At 38.6% G+C, this 21,866-nt stretch overlaps 1 protein-coding gene across 1 annotated transcript in view; it reads left to right on the top strand.

Annotated features, from left to right (window-relative positions):
- Nucleotides 1-302: 302 nt before the first annotated feature.
- BARD1 (BRCA1 associated RING domain 1) overlaps nt 303-21,866 on the top strand; it is a 51,137-nt gene continuing 29,573 nt past the window's right edge. Inside the window, exons 1-4 of the mRNA XM_081142961.1 lie at nt 303-578; nt 8,865-8,921; nt 11,728-11,876; nt 18,298-19,259. Of these exons, the coding sequence (XP_080999087.1) occupies nt 436-578; nt 8,865-8,921; nt 11,728-11,876; nt 18,298-19,259 (1,311 nt within the window). The 5' untranslated portion in view covers nt 303-435. The remainder of the gene's footprint in view (nt 579-8,864; nt 8,922-11,727; nt 11,877-18,297; nt 19,260-21,866) is intronic.

Here is a 21,866-nt window from a genome sequence, read left to right on the forward strand (position 1 = left end):
ATGAGCAAAGCTTTCCAAGCTCAACAGTAGTCGGAACACCACTCCTTGCAGATAAGAGCTGAACGTGTCCCGGTTTGTGATTTTTCCTCGGTTAAGTTCAGCCGAAAGCGAGGACTCCCTCCGTTTTTTTCTCGCCTGACTCCCTCCGAGAAGGGGGCGGGGCTGCCACTGACCACGCCCCTAGCCCCGAGGCCCCGCCCCCGAGCCCGGGCGTGCGCTCGCTGCCCCGCCCCCGCGTCCCGCGCGCCGGGGTTTTGGCGGGTTTCAGGGCCCGGCCCCGCCCCCCAGGCGTCCTGCCCGCCCAGACTCGGGACGCGCCGGGGCAGAGCCCGGGCCGGGGTCGCGTCGCTGGGCTGCGGCGTCTGGATCGGTGTCCGTGTCCGCGTCCGCCCGGCATCCCGCTCTGCCGGGAGCCTTCTCCGCGAAGGCGGGGCGATGTCGGGGAACCGGCACCTGAGGCTGCGCTCCGGGAACGAGCCCCGCGCGGCGCCCGCCATGGGGCCGGCGGCCGGCGGGGCCTGGGCCCACAGCCGCGCCGCGCTCGGCCGGCTGGAGAAGCTGCTGCGCTGCTCGCGTTGGTAAAGATGAGCCTCGAGGGGGCGGCGGCGGGGCGGCGGCGGGCCCGGCTCTCCCGGGCCTGGGGGCGGGGACCTTCTCAGAGCCGCGCGTTCCTCCGTCCATTGCGGTCCGCGGCCGGGCGGCGGGCGGCGTTGTCCCTGTCCCGGGTCTGGAGTGAGTGACCCCTCCCCGCCCCCGTTCACTTTTCCGGGTGGCTTTCTAGCCGCCTTTTTTCGGTTGGTTTTGTTTGCAGCAAACCCGACTCAGGGTAGTTCAGGAACTTTGGCGGGCCGGGGAGCGCGGGAGCGCGGCTGACCGGGCGGCTCCTGAGCCCGCCCCGGGTTTGAATCTGGGGAGCGGGGGTGGGGCTAAGGCGTCTGCACTTCTCACTGGGCCCCAGGTCTCCGCCACCCGCCAGCTTCCGAAGCTTGCGAGAGGGGGAAGCGGCTGCCACTCCTTGCTGACCGGCCTCTTGGACCTTGTAGCAGCTTTTGGGGGGGAGAGGGGGAGTTTTGGGGGACCCTTGTTGAAGGAAGGTTGGAGACGGCAGTGTGATGAGCACCGACATTCTATTTCTCATTCAGTTTCTCATTTCCTTGGTTTGATCGAAAGACTGGCTTGGGGTTCCAGCTCTTAGAGATGCTTACTTACCATGTTTTGCTGCTTATTTTCCTTCATGCTGTTAAACCATTTAAAGTCCCCCGAGTCCAGAATTTTCATGCCATCTTAAGACATCATTTTCATGACTGATACTCCTTGCTTCTGCTTTTCCAGTAGCTCTTCCTAGATGTAGAAACCAAGAAGGTTTATAAAACCCAGGAAGGGCTTTTCTCACTTTTCATTTCGTCCAAAAGCATTTATTGAGCACCTACTCTGTGCACAGCTCGGGATTTCTGCACCAGTATCACTGTCTGGCAGGGATTCTCTCCTTGTAGCTGCCTCGACCATATTTTCTTTTTGGACTGTTTTGATTTTTTTGCCTCTGATTTCCAACTTGCGGAACTTAGTTATACATAAAGTATAAGTAACATAGCAGCTTTTCCTTTAAAAATGAAAAGGACTTTATTGTCACAGTTTTGCATTGATATTTTGTTTTATAAAAACTTTAAAACCTATGACAAAAATGACATCATTGTACTCCTAAGAAAAGTGGCAGTTTTGCTGGAATGAGCACCTGAAGACATTCTGGGTTATGTGTGTTTTCCTATAGCACAGGAGTCATCCATCTGAGAATCAGAAATTTAGAACTGGCTCTGCTAGTTGCTATAATAGGAGCAATTGTCATGCACAAAAAGTCAGTTCATCGAAAGTTAGATGTTTGGATGGTACATTTCTGTACGAGAGACACTAGGGCAGCAGCTCAGTGCTTCACTTGGACCGTACTGTCAGTTGTCTGATTTCAGGTTCCAGCTTTGACGCTATTGAATGGCCCAAGTCTTTCAACTTCTCTGTGCGTCAGTTTCCTCATCTGAGTGATGCTAGTGCTCATTAATGATTATTAAAAATATTATTGAGCACCTTCAGAATGCCAGGCACGATTCTAGGCATTTGAGATTCATTAGTGAACAAAGTGGGGGGGAAAACTCCAACCTTTATGAAGATAAAATTCTATGGGAGTGAAGAACCTAAATGAAATTACACATGTAAAATGTATATAGTAGTTGTCATAGAATAAGTGACAATTAATAGATGTCTTATAAAAATATAAAAAAATCATAGTCTGCTTGCTGAGTAGTTTGGAGGAAACAAGATAGGTGATTTATATGAGTAATCTCTAGGTTGCCCTGAAATCTAATAAAGCCAGTTTCACTTTTTATCCTCTAGCAAATATTTTTCCAGTTTCCTACTGAAGTGAGCAGACAATAAGAGCCATATAGGACTGAAAATAGATGTCAGTAGTTAGGTCCGGACTTTGAATACAACTTATCCCTTAGCTGGAGAATGATGTTGAACTCCAGTGATTTAAAAACAACCACACGAATATGTGAACCACTAATAGATTAACTAAATCTCGACTGTTTCTTTAAATGCAGATTTTAACATAGGGCTCTGCACACATTTTTTGTAAAGGGCCATACAGTAAATATGTTAGGCTTTGCTGGCCACAAACAGTCTCTTTTCTTATATTTTTGGTTTTTTTACAATTCTTAACCTAAACAACATTTTTAGCTCAAGGGCTATACAAAAACAGCCTCTTGGCTTAATTTGGCACTTAGGCAATAGTTTGCCAACCTATGTTATAACTGGTAAAATGTCTTGTTTAAAAATCCTTGTTGGTGTAAAATTTTATACCACATGGGTTTAATAATAAGATGATTTTGCGTTCCGCTCCTGGTATCTCTGCATGTTTTGCACTGCCTGTAGTGAATACAGCATGGCCGGGTGCTCCTTAACCATAGGGGGAAAATACCATTCTTTTCACCTCTGCCTTTGCCTAGTAGCTGCCTGGCCTCATTGCTTGAAAGGAGCAGCTCAGGATGGTCTGCTTCTTGCTTTTGCTACCCATCGTTCAAAGCACGTCATGTTATTAGAAATCGTGTGTCAGTATGTATGTCCTTTTACAGAGTTTCAAGCTCTACCCAGAGGGCTAGTGATTTTACAGCAAGCATTACTTGCAGGTGAGGGGGGATTAGCTGCATTACAGGGCATTCTTTCTTGACCTTTAGCATAAGTACTGCTCCAAGGTGAACTGATGAAATTGTTCAAGAGGCCACATGTGACATTTGAGATAGGTCCAAGCCTCACAACCAGATAGAGACTATTTAAAGATTTGGAAAAATGAGACAGGAAGACCAAATCATGTGAGAGGCTGGTAGAAAGGAGAGTAATGATGTGTTCCTAAAGGAAGCAGGAAATGATAGCAGGAGCTGCAGTGTGAAGCTGAAGTGTCATATGATACCACTTTGTGAGTTAAAATAATTAGGTACCTCAACAATTTATTGTGGGGGAAGGTTGTCATCCAAGACAATTGTAACTTGGAGTTCTAGCACCTTTCAAATCATCTTTTAGTAAAAAGTCAAAAAGTAATCTTGCCGTTTTCAGAATAGGTGATTGTATTTTTCTGAATTATCTCTTGTCTTTTAAAAAGTGATCAAGTTTTGAGGCAGTATGCTTAGTGGTTAAGAGCATGGATTTTGGACCCTGGCTCAAATCCTTACTCAGTGATTTTGAGCAGATTAATTCATCTTTGTATGCTGCTTTTTCTTCATCTGCAAAATGAATTATTAGTAGTTTGTACCACATGAGGTTGTTGTGGGAATTAAATGAATTAATATTTTTGAGCTACATGGAACAGTGTCTGTTACATTCTAAGTGCTCTATGAACGTTTGTAAAATAAAGGATAGATTTCTTGACTTCAGCAGTCAACTTTTGCCTTTCTTTGGGAGTTTCCAATGTTCAGAGGCATTCATATAGGCCAGTGATCCTTACATGAGATGATCGCTCCTTTCGGTTTGTTCTGGAGCTAGTTGTTCATCAGGGTAATAAGCAGTCACTGAGGCACTGTTGGTGGGGATATGGTGAGACATTCCCTATCCTTAAGGAGCATATACTTAATTCTAAGGGATAAAATGTGTACACAGTTCAGGGTAAATTACAGTGAAGGCCAAGGGAATGCAAAGAAGAGTACTAGGGTGGAGCCAGTGGGGGAAAGCTTCACGGGCTTTTAAATTGGGCTTTGGGTAGATTTTTATTAAAATGGAGCCAGGTGGGGAATTATTAGCAAATAATATGCTAAAAAATATTCTAGAATAAAGGTGGAGTGAGTCAGGTAGGTAGAGAATTAAGGCAGGGTCAAATCATAGAGTGATTAGTAGCCTAACAGACTATTCAGTTGGCTCAGATGGAGGCATACCTCTGATTATTGCATTTTTTACAAACTGAAGGCAAGACCCCCTCACCAGCAAAACGATTAGGACTTGCTTTATTGTGACACTTGGTTTATTGTGGTGGTCTGGAACCAAACCTGCAGTATATCTGAGATATGCCTGTAGTTACTTCCAAGGAGAGCAATTTGTGTAGCTTTCCTGAGACAAACGTCCTCCTCTATAAAAATGAGCAAAGTGGACTAATTGACTTTTAAGGCTCCCTCCATCCAGTTCACAGACTCCATAATTATTAGTGTCTACTGAGTGCTATTTAAAATTTTTTATTGAGGTTAACATAGATACAGAAAAGGGCACAAATCATTGGTTTTCGGTATATATCATGTAGCCCTCCAAATTGTGGGATTTGTTTACTTACGTGGCATTTGATTCTTCGGTTGATGCCTGTCTTCAGTTATACCACACATTTTATCAGGACAGATTCACATTTGCAGCCACAGTGTTGGACCGATAGCTTCTTAGCGTTTGTTAAATTGACGCATGAAAGAATTAAGTTAGGATCCCATTTAATGGGCCTTTGAAATTGGACATACTAGAAGGACCTGGTTAATCCACTTGAATCACCAAGAATGCCCCCCTAAGATTCTGGGGTTAATTACCCATAGTAAACATGACTAAGGGCAGCAGGTATAGAAGGTTCAGGTCTTTCCCCCTGGGATTTTGAGCTGAAACCACAGCGTGAACAATCCCATTACAGTCCTACACATACCTGGTGTTATATAGGGCTTGTGACTACCAGAGAAACTTACCAAACACACTGAGCACCCATAGCATAGGGGAGGGTCTTACAAATGAAGTTTTTGGTCTCTAGATCTGAGGCCCAGAGGAGAGCTTTCAGGCTGGAAGTACAAATTTGAGACATTGCCTGTAGGTGGTAATGGAAGGCGTTCTTCTGGAAGTGAGCAGGGAAGAGAAGATAAAGAGCTATGCTTAGGTCCGAGCCTTGAAACTCAATATTCGAACATAAGGTGGTGGTAGGCATGAAGTCCAGCAGTTACCTAGATGCCGTTTTACTTTGGAAAAAGGGAATAGAAGACAAAATAACCAAAACTGTTTCAGTTGGGCACACACAGGACTCTGTGGCTTAGCTGCCTGTCTCACCTCACACGGGAGATTCTGTTATGATTGGTCATTAATAGAGTTCTAGTGTCCATTTCACTTTTGGGATATTTGACTCATTGATTCAGTAGTTATTGACACTAAACAATTGGACATGACTTCTTATTTTTCCCATGTGATTTTCTTGAATATGGCCTATCAAATAGCTATACAAAAAATAGGATGCTTCTATGTCATCCATATCCCTTACTTGTTAACATTTTTTCATTCTCGTGAAGATAAACATAGAAAAGTGTTTAATTGGTTTGGAGAGCCTGTGCATTTTGGTGTTAAGTATGTGTTCCACATTTAAAAATACCTTGGAGATTTTCTTACATGTAAGAATACTGTGCTAGCTATCTTGTCTGATATTTAATAGTAGTTGATATATAATGGAAGCCTAGGGAGCTGTTAAGAAATAGATCTGCCTTGTAATCTCAACTGAATTTACTTTCTTTTTTTTCTTTGCAAAGAAAATTTTATATCAATAGGGCCTTTTTTTAAAAAAAAGTAGTTCTTACTACTTAGCTCTTCCCTAAATTATAATCCTCTGACTGCACCGATCTTTCCAAACCAACCACATGTAAAGTAACAGAAGTGTGACTGCAATGGGAATTTTCAAGATACAGAAATCCTATTACCATGCAGATTCCTTTTCTTATTCCTCTAGATTTTTTCTTTCTAATATGTATGTATATTAAACAGAAAATAGGGAAGGACCAAATAGAATTGTTACTATATATGTGTTTTTGCGTGTACTCTTTTATTTGGTTTTTTCAGTAAGGATTTATTGAAATCCTGCTGTTGATACAGCACCATGCTAGGTAGGTAATAGTGTGTTGGGGAAGCTCAGAAAAAAATGAAAGTCATGATCTCTTGTCTGTAGGGCTACAATCTACTTACAAACAAACAAACAAACAATCAGGCAGATAAAATACAAAAGATATTGTTTTCAACTAGATGCCATTTCTCTGGAACTTCAGAACATTTTATACTTCTTTTAAGTCATATATATAGTAACTAGGCTTATAAAACTACCCAGCTAGATTATAAGCCCCTTAGGAAAGAGTGTAATGCATTCAGCCTTGTGTCCACAGGAGAAAATCCTGTTAAATTACAGCAGACTAGCCAGAGGGAGGAAGGAAGAGACAAAAAGGGGTTCATCAGTTAACTGCAGTGCAAAACCAACAAAAGACTGCTCACCTTCCATAGTGTAGTTGGAATCATTAAATTAATTTCTAGGGGCTATATCCAAGATTATCCAAAAAGAATAGCAGGCACGGCTGACCCCAGGACTTGTTTACACGTCTTGTGGCTTGTTTACACGTAGCTTTAAGGACTCTGTTACCCTATCCCAGGACTAGCCCCATTTCACCTTCTCACGCCCCCTTTGTCTATAGCTAAAGTAAATTCTATCAGAGCAGCTCACATCTTTCCCTTGTCTACTTAATGTATAAAATTGCTTGCAAAACTCTAGAGGATGTACATGTCTGTCTCCATGCCCCAAGACCTGTCTTCCGTTTTTGCTAGCAATGGCCTAATAAACCCTCCCTTTTAAAAAGACTTCCTGCTCTGGAAGTTAAGATTTTTGTTTAAGTTTTCTTTACATTTCTGCAGGGTACAGATTTACCGGAAGCGATGGCATGGACACTAACACCCAAGGGCTCCTATGCTGCTTTGTTTAGTGACATTTTTATTACGTCATCCTGGACAGTATTTGGATAAAGTGGCAGGCCTGAATAGTTTTGGGGGAGGAGGAGGTGTGTTCTAGGTGGGGGAGAACAGTCTGAGAAGTGTGGGCTTAGAGTTGGACCTAGGGTACTTGAAAAATGTTACAGACACTGTCCTGATGAGAGCACGGGGTTTTGGTGAGCAGTGAAGGTTGTGAGGGGTACCAAAGTCTTGCCACCCCCAAAATCTGTCTTTTGGGATATGATTCAAGACTGGTTATTAAGAAACTAAGGACTCGGAAAGAACTGGTTGGAGCATCGTCCTGTTCACCTGAAGGTCATGGGTTCAATTCCTGGTGAGGGCACATGCCTAAGTTTCTGGTTCGATCCTGGTCCAGGGCCTGTCTGTATGGGAGACAATGGATCAGTGTCTCTCACATCGATGTTTCTCTCTCTCTCCCTCTGTTCCTCCCTCTCTAAAATCAATTTACAAAGTAATGGGTTTCATAATGTCAGTAAACACCATTTTTGGTAACTTGAGAATAACATTGTGGGTACATACTCTGTTTTTAGCACTCTTTCTGAAAGCTCAATTTCACTTTAAGTTCATATCTATTAAAATATGCAGTGTGATACTTTTGATCTTATAAGAAATGTGTTAAAATTATTTATTGGTATGTGGTATGTGTACAGAAGTAATTGGATAATAAGGGTGTAAATACCTAAAGGCTCTAGGATTAGTGTAATAAACCAAGCACACAAAAACATGTTCATCCTTTAAAAACTTGACTTCTGTTTGCTTTTGCTACATTATGCCCTCTGAATATAATGACTTCCTGTGTGTTTATTAGTAAGTACCATTACCTTAGGATTATCAACTATGCCAGGTCCTTTGATGGACAGCATTGGGAATAATTGTGTTTCTGTCTCACTTACCCCAATGCCACAAATCTCATTCAGTCTGCAGATTGATTGTCCGCCTGATGATTCCTATTTTCACTTGCTTAAGAACAAAACAATTGACTTCCTGTGACCTGAAAGAATGGCTGTGTTTTTGACAAGGCACCTATGAAAAATAGGTGGCTGCTTAACAAGAGCAAGGAACCAGTGTTTTCTTATGGGAACATTGAATTCTTATTGGTTAGGTGATCAGATGTCCTGATTTTCTTGGGATAGTCCTGATTAGACCTGGGGGCCCAGCATCCTGTCCAGTTATTACACTTCTTGACTCTCAGAAGTGCTCTCATTTGGATGGTACATTATATGGTCATTAAACTGTGGGTCTAATTTTCAGATTTATAATTGACTCTTTGAATCATTAGGTGAATATGTATCATAGTAATTGAAAGAAGCAGCCAGTGATTGGTTTTGCCTGTTGGGAGAGGTTTGGAGATGTTAGAACAAAGCTACTTCTTTCTATGACTTCGCAGTACATGTTATTAAAAAGTGTCACAATTTGTACTGAATTTTGGTAGTTGGTATTTGAATTCAACAGGTATGTTATATAGTATTTAACCAGGATGAATACATCCTTAATATCCTCTGCTTTGAGAAAAGACAAATATAATAGTGTTGGGCCTTGGATTTATGAAATGTTGGGTATGAAATGTTTATCAGTGACTAAGCCTTGATTGTTTACCTTTCTTCAAACAGCACTAATATTCTGAGGGAGCCTGTGTGTTTAGGAAGATGTGAGCACATCTTCTGTAGGTAAGTAGTTATGGCGTGATACGTATTATATGTTATATATTATATATTACATATGTAGTTATACATCTATATGTAGCAACTGTTTTTTACTAGTAGCAGTCATGTATTCATATTTATGATGATATTTCTTATGTTTGTGTAACTGTCTTAGAGTTCAAAGTAACTTATTATACATTATCTCATTTTGACCCTTATAACTGTCTTAATTTATAAGAAAGAAATCAAAGCTCAAAGAGGATGACTTTAGCAAAGTTATAAAGTTTAATAAGCAGCTTTGCTAAACTTGGGGGAAGATTAATATCTGTTATATAATTCAAATACGTCTCTTTTTTTCTTCCAGTTAGTTTTGAATCTAGACTTTTCAAATTATAAAAGTCTACTTATAGTAATTGTATTAGTTTCCTACGGCTGCCATAACAAAGTACCAAAAACTGGGTGGCTTAGAACAACAGAAATGTATTGTCTCTCCCTTCTGGAGGCCTGAAGTCCCAGAGCAAGGTATTAGCAGGGTTAGTTCCTCTGAGGGCTATGAGGGAGAACCTGTCCACGCTTCCTTCCTGCTTTCTGGTGAGAAGCTTTGGCGTCTGGCAGTGTGTGACATCCTTGGCTTGTGGATACATCCCTCTGTTCTTAGCCTTCATGTTTACATGGCATTCTCTCAGGTATGCTTGTTTGTCTCTGTGTCCAAATCTCCCCTTTTTATAAGTATACCTGTTCTGTTGCATCAGGGCTCTCACCCTGATGATCTCATCTTAACATGATTATCTGCAAAGACCCTATTTCAAATTAGATCACATTCGCAGGCACTGACTGAAGGTAAAACTTTTGGGGGACACAAGTCAAGTTCTAGCAGTTATTGTGAAATTATATCCATGTTATAATATGAAAGCCCTGGCTTATAGGTTATAATATTACATTTTCTTCTTATCCTGTTTCTTATTCAGGAGAAACCCATTTAAAGACTGAATGCCTTAGTTTAACTGTCTTTGATCAGGGCTAATAGAGCCTCCTTTGAATCAATCTTTTAATTATTTCCAGTGATGTCTGTGAAACTAACTGGCCTGAGCAAACCGCATTATGAAGTTTAAGCACATATGAAAATAATTTACTGTGTGACTTCAGTGGACTGGAGATGTGTAGGAGGCAGCTATGCTCAGGGTCCCAATTTTGCTTCTAGAAACTTGGATCTGTTATACGGGGCATATCCGGCAGGAGGATGGGGCAGGAAGCAGTACCTATCACCTACCTGGTACCTCCATTTGGAGGGTGAAAGGGTTTCACTTTGATGTAGTCAGAGCAGATCCATTCACCATCATCCTCTGCAACCCCTCCTTGCCTCAGTGGTCTTCACACTAGTAAGTGGTGCTGCGGACTGCAAGGTTGGTCAAGGCAGAGACCATAGCCCTACCTGATTCCTCTTTTTCTCCCTTATCCCACATCGGTAAGTTCTGTCAATTCCACCTCAAAATGTGCCCTCAATCTTGAATTTTCTCACTTTTCTCTGTACTGACTACTGTTCACACTTTGGTCCAAGCCATCATCATATTATCTCTCCAAAGCCTATTGTGATAAGTTCATAAGTGGTCCCCTCTCCTACTTGTCAGTGATCTTTTAAAAATGTAAATCACATCTATACCATTACCCACCTTAGAATCCTTCAGTGGCTTCCTGTTACTCTGCATTAAGGTCTCCTGAGGAATCAGTTTACCTGCTTTATGTGTTGAGGTTTCAAGTTAAGAGTTCTTAACTACAAGCAAACAAACTCAAAGAAGTTCATTTCTTTGCTAAAGAAATTTTACATTTATTGAATCCAGTGATCTGGATGGTCTCTTCCAGCTGCAGTATGTTTATAGATTCACTTTACAACATTTAGTGAGTTACTTTGATTCAGGAATCATGCTAAGATCTAGGGATACAAATATAAGAAATGCCTCAGGGTTTTTCTGAAGGGAGCTCATATTGTAAGAATCTTCTGTGCCTACAAATGAGTGGGTCACCTGAAAAAGAACGTAGTGTTTGGGGGAGATGAGGCTTTTACGACTGTTACATTACCCAGTCCTGCTAGAGCCTGTCTGATGAGGCTAAGGAAGGAGTGGATTTATAGGTTTCTTATTTTGGAATTCACAGATAGGCTTCAGGGGAGATTATGATCCCTCCCCCACCCCCCTTTTTATTTTTTACAAGAACTTGTGTATTTTTTCATCAGATTTGCAAAGGGTTTGTAACCACCAAAATTAGGAAAACCCTTCTAATTATGAGACTGTAACTCCTGGATAGATAATCCAAGGTAATTTAATTGAATCTACAGTTACACAGGTACCCGAAAGAACCAAAGATCTTTTCTCAAAAACTACTATAAAGCCTTTAGACACGTCCCAAAACAAAAGTAACCTTCCCAGTCTCTTTGCGGTAATTTCAGGTATTTTCATGAAGCACAGTGTTAAGGTTTAGCATGGGGGGGGGTTGAAAGACATGGCTGTTATGTATTAGGTACTAAATATGTTTTTTATGTCCCCCTCTGTGCTCTTGCCCTTTAGAAGCTACAGATTTATTTGCAGGGAAAAATTGTACAGATGAATGTCTGGCTATGTAGTCTCTTCATTGCAAATTACTGAGCAACTTTAGATTTTATGTGTGTATCACACTCTTTCAAAAACAGTTTTAACAAATATTGTATAATTGTCCGTTGTTAGAACAGCCTTTTCTTCGTTTATTTCTCTTCAGACACTGTTTATATTTATTTTTTAGAATTCAGATTCTGCTCAGTGCACTGATAATTGCATATATATTTTTAATTCTTTTTCAGTAACTGTGTAAGTGACTGCATTGGAACCGAATGTCCAGTGTGCAACACCCCAGCCTGGATACAAGATGTGAAGATAAACAGACAACTGGACAACATGATCCAGCTTTGCAGTAAGCTTCGAAATTTGCTGTATGAGGGTGAGCTTTCAGGTGAGAAATAGCACTGTCTCCCTCAGTTAAATAACTGATGAATTCATATTAATCACATAAAGGGTGTAAAAGAGCTATCAGGAATTCTGAATGGCACGTTTCAGATTTTAAGACTTACAACGTTTGGAATTATTTTGAGTTACAGATACCTTAGAGATAATTAAGTCTGACTCCCTTTTTTATAGATGAGAAACGAAGGTCCAGAGAGGTTAAGTGATCTTGTCTGAGGTCACATATGTAGTTAGTACCAGAAGCAGGGGAAACAGCCCATTTCTTCTGATTGTCAGTCCACTTCTGCTGCCTGCTTTTTCATTTATGATGTCTGTGTAATATGTATAGAATAGTGATTTTGTCCTTAAACTCCCTAAAATACACTTTTACAAGATAGAATATAACCTTCTTCCATGGATCACTTTTCTAGACTGAATTAATTAGACCAGCACATTTCAAAAGAGCAAAAATCTAATATTCATTTTTTTTCTTTTTAAATGGGGGCTAATGTTTTTCAAATTGTTCTTAGACTCTGTGTATTAACTATGTATCTTCCCATTGTGCTTTCTGCTGAGAACTAATTAGGTGTGGAAAGAAAGTAAAGTGTTTTGAATCTTCATAATTAGTTATTGAAATTTCCCTTTTATTGGCCAGATCACGTAATTTTAGCTCGTGTCTCTGTAGGCGAACCTGTTCTTGACTGGCAGGTTGCCATGAATGATTGATAAGGCTCATATGAAAGGACTGGATTTCTGTGTTAACATCTTTTGATCTTAGTTTTCCGACGTGATGTGTCACTGTCAACTATTCATGGTGAAGTGATTGGACAAAATAAAGAAATGAGGCAAACACTCTGAGTCTTATTGACCAAGTCCGTATTTTTAGGAAGAATTAAAAACATAGTTACCTACCAAAAGTTTTCTTCATCTAGTTAATCTGATTATTATATTAGACTCCATTCTTTTATGATAAAATGTGCTATAGTGATGAAGTTTTACTGATTTTCAGATGTAATTATACACATACACCTTTTTAAAAATACCTTTTTGAAAAAAGAGGCTGTGTTGTAAATCTCTTAACGAGCACAATGAGGAAACGTTTTATTATGAAGTTCATCTGTATTCTTTTCCTTCTTTTCAGAGACTGTGCTAATAGTGTTCATTTTCTAACTAAAGAGATTAGTGTACTGTCGGGTGCCCCGATCCCCCAACATTGATTAAAACACTAGTTCTTAATCAGAGTCCGTGCATCTTTGGCAGTGATGGGGGTGGAGGGGCAGAATTAATGAGCCTCTTGAGTTAATTATACGATATGAAAAATGTTCGTGTCTCTGTGAAGGTGGTTGTCATGAGATTCTTAAAGATGTGTGGTCTGTTAGGAGTGTTGGCCAAGCATTGAAATTTGGGTGCTGCTCTGAGATTTGCGTCTGTCCTAATGTTTTGATTTGATCCTTCAGTTGCTGTGTAGTGATTTTTAGGGCTACTGCAGTGACGTTAGCGTGCTGGGGCTGCCGTAGCAAAGAGCGCACCAGGAGCTAGGGGACTTAAACAGGAAGTGCTTATCTCGGAGCTCTGCAGGCTAACGTCCGAAATCCAGATGTTGCTAAGGTGGGTTCCTTCAGGGTCTGTGAGGGTAGGATGTGGCCCAGGCCTCTCTCCTTGGCTTGTAGATGGTGGTCTTCATGTTCTCATGATGTTCTCCCTATAGGTGTGTTTGGGACAGATTTCTGTTAAAAAGATGCCAGTGATACTGTATCAGAGTCCCACTCTGCTCATTTTCACTAATTACATCCATAATGACTGTTTCCAAATAAGGTCATATTCCGAGGTGCTGTGGGTTGGACTTCTATATATGAATTTTAGTAGGAACACAATTTAACCCATAACAGTGATGTCACATTTTTAATGGTGATAGAAGGGGAGTAGAGTAACCCTTGCTGAGCAGTACCAGGGGGTGCAAAGAATGAGATTGACGACTTCTCTAGGAATTTTGCTGTGGTTAGTGACGTTTGAATCGTCGTTGTGGTTTTCGTATTTTGTAGACCATGGCTAAGAAATGCTTTAATATTTCATCATTTAAAAAGGTATTTAGGGAAATTACTGAGCTTGAAACAGTTTTTGTGTGGGATCTGAGGCCCTTTAGTATGCCATCTTTTTCATCTAAGAGCAGAGGTGGAGTTTGGGGGGAGAATTATGCTGATTAATTTTCCTAAGCCCCTTTTGTATTCATTTTTCTTTTTATATAGTGAGTAATTGCTTTAGTCCTTAGCAGACTTGAGTAGTGCTGGCTTTAATGTCACTTACTTTAAGATGAATTGAAATTTCACAGTTTGTATAATATATAATCAGAATTTTAGGAGCTGGAAGGTTATCTTTAATCCCTATATTCTGTAGATGAGGAAATCAAGGACCTAGGTTAAGCAGGTGGTCATATTGTAAGTTTCTTGGCTTTTGGTTTTAACTTTTAGCACATTGCTTTTGTTAGAAGTATAGGTGTTCATTATTATGTTTGTTTAATTGAGTTGGAGAAAAATTGGCAGTGCTAAGACTTCATTTGTATCCCAGAGACTAAACATAATTAAAACAATTTTAAAACAAATTCTTAGGTTTTAGTTGCAACAATTCCTTTAATAATGGTAACATTCTCCTTTGCTATTTTTACAGAAGATGATATATATAAATGCTATCTGAAATATAAATTCTGAAATACAATTTTCTAATCCAGATCTCATTTCCATGGTGCAAAGCTTTTTCTACTTATTGTAAATTGCATTGTCATCAATTGTTTCTCCCAATGTCCCTTAAAACAAACTACCTTGAAGGGCATTTGAGTTTTTTTAAGAGTGTTTCTTTATAGTTATCTATTCAATATATTTTATGTAGTACCTTTATGTTAGTTTATCTAGCAAGTATTTAGAGTGGTATAAGGCGAATGAGGTGAGTAGGTAGAGAGAAATAATAGTCAGTTCAAATAATGGTTGATCCCCATTATAATGCAGAAGTTAGAAGTGATCGCCTCATAAAATAAGAGTATTAGATCAAGTGATTTCTAAGGCCTAGCTCTGAGATCATATGGTTAAATGGTCAAGTGTTGAAAGTGAATTAGGTGGAATGGTTGGACATCTCCCACATTTTCTCTATTTTTTTTAAAACCTCTAGTTCACAATTTATCTTCCAAATGAACCTTGTTGTTTGCACTTACTATGAAATATATAATCACTGTAATTGAGGTGGGTAATTAGGAAGAACTTGTCAAGTCCTGGACACAGTATATGGTATATACTGGAGATAAAGCAGCCTGATTTACAGTAATACTTTCTATAATGAGCCTCTAAATACTTGAATAGATTTTTCTCAGTTCAGTGTATTTTAAAGTGAAGAGACTGTGTGTCATAAATGTTTCTGACAATCATTTATGGATAATTTTACCTTATTCTTTATAACATAATCTGCTTTCTACTAATGTAGTGAAATTTAAAAGTTTTTATTTTCTCTTGGCCCCTTCATATTAAATTAGACCTCACAGGTGCTGGTCAGGTTCTGTGAAATATATGTTCGTATTGGTGACATTAAAAAAAATTGTGGTGATGCTTTCATAGGATCACAGTTTTATTTTCTGGTTTCAGGAGAGATGCCGGTCTTTCTGTGGCAAATTACGTACTGTTTCATATATGCTGTGACTTTTTTATAATGATGAAGATGAGCATTTGAATAGCTGTGTTTTTATTTTTTTTAGATAGAACTGAATACTTCTTAACTTACAAAATAATCATTCTTCAGTGAAGGCGTTAATGTTGCACAGATGGTAGCAAAGTACTTCCCTTTGGTTTTTAATAAGGGGCTAGTTTGTCAACGAGATTCCTCAACTTCTGTTGTGAAACCTATAATAGAGGATAATTTGAAAGGCATACAATGTACATCATTACAATCCTTTGATGCAGATTAATGATAGCTGGATCACATTTGCTAATTGCCTCTCTTTTCTATGGTTTATTATTAAATTTTTAAGAATAAATTTGGCTGAGCAGGTCCTTGGCACACGTGCATGTCTGTTCCTGGGTAGTTTGGAGTACTCTGAAATGTTTAAATTCAGAGAATAAAATTATTTTAAATAAATATCATCGTTATGAAATTTATCATGTAGAGGATGGACCAGTATTTTTCTTCATGAAATGAATATGATAATTTATCATGCTAGAAGCATTCACCCGTACAAACTGTTGTAGCTGTTAACAGTAAGGTTGATGTTCAGCAGTGGTGGGGATTTTGCTTTTTGTCATCTTAACTTTGATACGCCATGTAAAACCCAGAATTTACAACATGCTTGTTGTTGTGGTCCTTGCTTAGTTAGGACAAGATACACAGTTAAAATAATCTTGAGTAAATATAGTATTACTGGATGACTAGTGAAGTTATTGTGTGCCTGCTAATTGCATGAATGTATGCTGTAATCATTTACTGATTTATCAGATAAGAAACATGTACACCTGAGTGAAATTTGTTGTCTTCTTAGATTTAGGTTTTTTTGGTCAATTGAGTGTGTTGCTACTACTTAAAGCCTTAATTTTTCGTTAAATGTCTAATTCTACATTTTTTAAGTTTTATAAGCATTGAGGACTTCAGGATTTGACTTTTTAGTTGAAAATGTAATTTATCTTTGTTTAAAATAAATTTTAAAAAAATCAAATACACGTTTTTACAGACTACCAGTGGATTAACCTTAGGTCTTCGTAATCCTGAGTCTTCCTTAAAAATTAATCCTGGTAACATTTCATTTTGACCTTTCCTCTAGACTTGAGAGTATATCAAAAATGACTTAGTTTCTGTGTAAATGGATACCTCATTCTGTTTTGATTTTCATGATCCTGTCCTAATAACACTTGGTTGACCAGGTGCTATTTAGCTAGGACATTAGAAGGGTGTTGGGATATCCACTATTCTGACTTAGCATGTTAGATTAGTATTAACTGTTTTTATGTACTCTTTGTATCTTGCTGCTTTTGCTCAAGAGTATATTTGAGAATGTAGTTATAGTTCACTCATTCTTATTAGGTTTTGGTTTACATAGCTTGAGATTATATTAGATGGTACGTAAGGAGTTGTGACTATTACCTCTAATCCCCTAGATTCATTTTGTCTGAAGTAAGTTGAAATTGGGTAGTGTGAGTTCTCCAACTTTGTTCTTCAGTATTTTGGTTGCTATTCTGGGTCTTCTGCCTTCCTATTTATATATTTTTTTGCTTTTCCATGTGAATTTCAGAATTAGCTTGTCTATTTTTACCAAAAATCCTACTGGAATTTTCACTGGAATTATGTTATAGTCTGTAGATTCTATTGGGGAGAATTGACATCTTAACAGTATTGAGTCTTCATTTCATGAACATGATATGTCTTTACATTTGTATAGGTTTTTTTACAAATGTTTTGTAATTTTTAGCAAACATAACTTGCACATGTTTTGATTTATATTTAAATATTTTATGTACTTTTGTTTGTTGTTAGTATAAAGAAATATAAAGTTGGTATATTTACCCTATATTCTATGACCCTGTTAAAGTCACTTGTTAGTTTTACTAATTTTTTTAAAAGATTCTTTGGGATCCAGTCTATCTAGTCACTTAAGTCAACTATGAGTAGATGCAGTTTTATGTCTTCCTTTACAACCTGTGTGCCTTTCATACTTTTTTCTTACCTTGTGCTTTCTAGGACTTTCAGTATGATGTTAAATAGGAGTGGTGAAAGCAGACATCTTTGCCTTGTTCTTGATAATAGGAAGAAGGTAATAGGATCAAAATAGTAGATTCAGTCTTTCAGCAATAAGCATGATACTAGCTGTGTGTATTTTTGTGGATGGCTCTTCATCAGGTCGAAGTTCCTTCTATCTCTAATTTGCTCAACCTTTTTAAAAATCATGAACGGCTGTTGGATTTTTTTTTGTCTCAGTATCTGTTAAGAAAATCACAGGGTGTTCCCTTAGTTGGTTGATACCATGAATTATATTGATTGATTTTCAAATCTTTAAAAAATAAGCATCAATCAGTGTCTTAATTTTTGGACTACTGCTTATTAAATTCCCTATCTGCCTATTTATTTAGTTAATATATCTTCATAGCTCTTATAACCACCAGCATACTGTATGCTTTGCTTATTTATTCACATATTCTGGTCATCTCCAGTGGAATATACATTTTCTCTTTTGTTCTCTGGTGTATGTCCAGTCCCTAGGATGTTGTCGGACCTAACGTAGGATTCTGTATATATTTGTTAAATGACTGAATATCTGTGCTTATGGAGTTCATAGTCTAGGACGAGAGAAAGAGGTACACAAATAAAAGGTGATGCATTTAAAACCATAAACAAAATTCTTTGGGAGCTCAGGATGGGAGAGATTAGGTTCATGTAACAGATTTCTTTTCTATTTTTTCTATCAGATTTTAAAGAAGACACATCCAGGAAAAGTTTATTTAATCATGCAGAAAGTAAGAAGAATTCAATAAAAATGTGGTTTAGTCCTCGAAGTAAGAAGGTCAGATATGTAGTAAGTAAAGTTTCAGTGCAAACTCAGCCTCAAATGATAAATGATGAAAATGCCCAGCAGGCCTCGACGTATGAATATGTTTCTACGAGTCCTCCAGTTGATGTTTCTGCGAGGGCTAAAAAGGCTTCTACAAGATATGGAAAAAAGGGGAAAAAGAAAACTTTAACTAAAATCAACCAAGAATGGAATTTAGAGGCAGACAAAAAAGATGGCGAACTTGACTCCAGAGAGAAATGTAAGGAAAAGCTGGTATCTTTCTGTGTCCAACCATCTGTTATTGCTAGTCCTCAGAGAAACGGTGAAATAGACTTACTAGCAAGTGGCTCTGTAGCAGAAGATGAATGTTTTGGAAACTTAACCGAAGTCTCTTTACCGTTGGCTGAGCAAATAGAGTCTCCAGAAATTGAGAGCAGGGATGAAGTAGTGACTCCTGAGAAGAATCTCTGTGAAAATGATCTTACATCTGAGAAGTCCATGTCCTTAGGTCATAATGGAAAACGTCGGCGTCACAGGAGACTTTCCAGTCCCGTTTCTAAGAGATGTAGAAGCAGCATTCCCAGCACCAGTGGAAATTTTGTTAAGCCAACAGTGCTCTCAGAAAACATCCCGTTGCCTGGCTCTTCTTTGCCACCTTCAAGCAAACTTAAAGTTGGTGACACATTAAGGAGGAAAACCAGAACTATATTAGATGAGTCCTTTAGCTCGTCACCAGGTTCACCACCTTCTACACTGAATAGTACAAGTTACGGACGAATGCTGTCCAGCCCTTCGGCCTTGAAGTTGTCGCAGGGTAACCTTACGACTGTGAAAAGAAATCACAAGGGCGAGACTTTGCTCCATGTTGCTTCAATTAAGGTACGAAGCTTACTTTGAAATACAGTTTCAGAATGAGACTAACCATAAAACAGTTTCTTTGGCGTTTGTGAAAAATGAGAAGAGATGACTAGGATAGTTTACCACAGGTGCGGTACTCTTAAAGACTGAACCAGAGAAGTAGAATTCATAGGGACCACATGCCCACCTCAGTTAGAGCAGTGGTCTGGGGCCTGAGGGAACGTAGTTTAGGAGGATACCAGTATGTCATATTTTAACTTCTACTTTGGCAAGTGCCTTTCATTTTGTCTATTCCATAATGGTTTTCTGTTTTTACCATTTTGTTGATCCTTTCTTCTCATGCTTTAGGAATACAGATAATTGCCAAGTTACTGCTGGCAACGTGTCTTTCTTAGCAAAAGAGCTAGGGGCATTATGAGAGATAGCAAGTTTCTGTATGTTTGCCACTCTTAGGGGGCACTGCCAGCATTTGGAAGGCTGAAAGATGTGATCTGTACGCTTCTCCGATAACCAGGAAATTAGTCTGTTAGAAATGGCTCCTGTAGTTCACCACAAAGGAGTTGCTTTGTGTCCTACAGCCAGCCATTCCTTTCACTAGCATGTTCATTGAAGTTAAATTCTCTTCATTTATTGCCTCAACACCTGGGGTGTGGCAGTGTTTATTTTTGGGAACCTGGCTGGTTTATGGAGCTTGAAGTGATTAATCTTTGAAAGTTTCACAGGTACTGCACATAAAGAGAAGCAGTTAGCATCATACCTTTATAGACTTTGATCTGTGATTTCACGCAAGTGTTATGAAAATATGACATGGGAGAGCTTGGTACTAAATTAAGATAGGTTTCATGATATTCCAGTAAATTCTTTGAGAGATCCTTGGGTCCTTTGTATGTATAGAGAACTTTGGGATGTCTAGAAGGAACCCCTTCATGAGGTTGGTGACATAAAACATCCGGGAGGAACATGGAGTAGACATTGAGTCCAGGGACCCCTGTATTTTTGTGTAGAGAAAGAGAAAAGCACAAAAACCAGTTTCTCCCAACTGTTAGTGTTTTATTTTTTTCCTTGATTTATCTTCCAATAAATGATGTATGTAGAGTACTCTGTGTGATGCAGCTTGCAGGGAGAACCTGCGATGTGACCACATGCTTGGGGTTACATATCCTTTGAACAACTTGAAATTTCAGAGTTAGCTTTGGTTACATTTTAGTTTGATTTTTGCAAAGCATGATTTTAAAAATCAGACTATATATACACATACATGATTATAAATTTTAACATGCTATTAATGCTTCATCTAATTAGCTAGCATAATAATAAATTTTTCTTAATAATACATCAGAATGTGGCTTCTTGAGTTTCTACATTTTGCTTTCTGGGAATTATTTTCACACCACCAGGTAAGCATCCACTTACATTGGTAGAGAATTTTTCTTTTAACCATAAGATTTATTTATCTTTATTAATGAGGATCTGTAAGACCTAGAGTCTAGGCCATGGTTTGGCAAACTCTTTCTTAAAAGGGCAGCTAGAGTAAATATTTTCAGCTTTTCAGGTCAAATAGTCTCTAACTATTCGGCTCTGCTGAGGTAGTGCAAAAGCAACCACAGACAATATGTAAGCCAATAAAACTACATCCACAATCAGGTGTCTGGCCCACAGGCCATAGTTTGCCGACCCTTGGCCTAGGCCATGCAAAAATGCCAGAGTAGAATCTTAAGACAGGAAAAAATGGTGGCATGATGCTGCCTTGTGAATTTTCTCCATTGATGATTGTTGCATACAAATTTTGTCAGATTGTCAGTTTGCTGAGAGTCTTGCCAGCTTTAGGATTACCCATTTTGATACTCTTGATCTTATCAAATACTGTTTTTGTCATTAGTTGGAAGATTCTGATACAATACACTTATGAAACGTTAATTGATTTCTATTGGTTTTTAAATCACTATTTAACAATAGTGTCTCTTTTAAAAATTTACAATGAGTTGAATGTATACCCCCACCCAGCTTGATTTTAATAGCAAAGATACTTGAAAGAAACTCAGTACATTTATTTGTATATACATTATTTTGTTTGCACTTACATTCATTTAGCTTTCTATTTATTATAAAACTCATGGTTATCCAGTATATATTCCTCATTTAAAATTTAATTTCAAAATATGAGTAATAACTTTGTTTCAAAATAAAAAAATGTATTGGGAAGCCTCATATCTGTTCTGTCCCAGCCACACTATTGCTGATAAGCCCTACCTGTTAACCACCTTTCTTATTGTATATCTTTTGTGAATTTCTTTATGCAGATATATGCAAATGCTCTCCATAATAGTACACAACTTTTTGTACATTTTCTTAGTAGCATAGCTTTCCATGAATTTTCATTATTTAACTAGTTCCTAACTGATGGATGCCTGTTTTTCTTTCTTTTGCTTTTATAAACAGCATGACAGTAAGCAATCTTTGTTTTAGATATGCACAGGTATATTTTTAGGATAAATTCCTAGAAGTGGGATTTCTGGGTTAACATGTTATCTTATTTATCTTGGCAGTAGAAGGATCTTATGAAATATCCAGACTGCCTAAATATTCAGACTAACAATGTAGATAGATCATCAGCAGATACTGTTTGGA

The sequence above is a fragment of the Miniopterus schreibersii genome (assembly GCF_964146895.1).
Source record: "Miniopterus schreibersii genome assembly, chromosome: 7".
NCBI classification, from domain to species: Eukaryota; Metazoa; Chordata; class Mammalia; order Chiroptera; family Miniopteridae; genus Miniopterus; species Miniopterus schreibersii.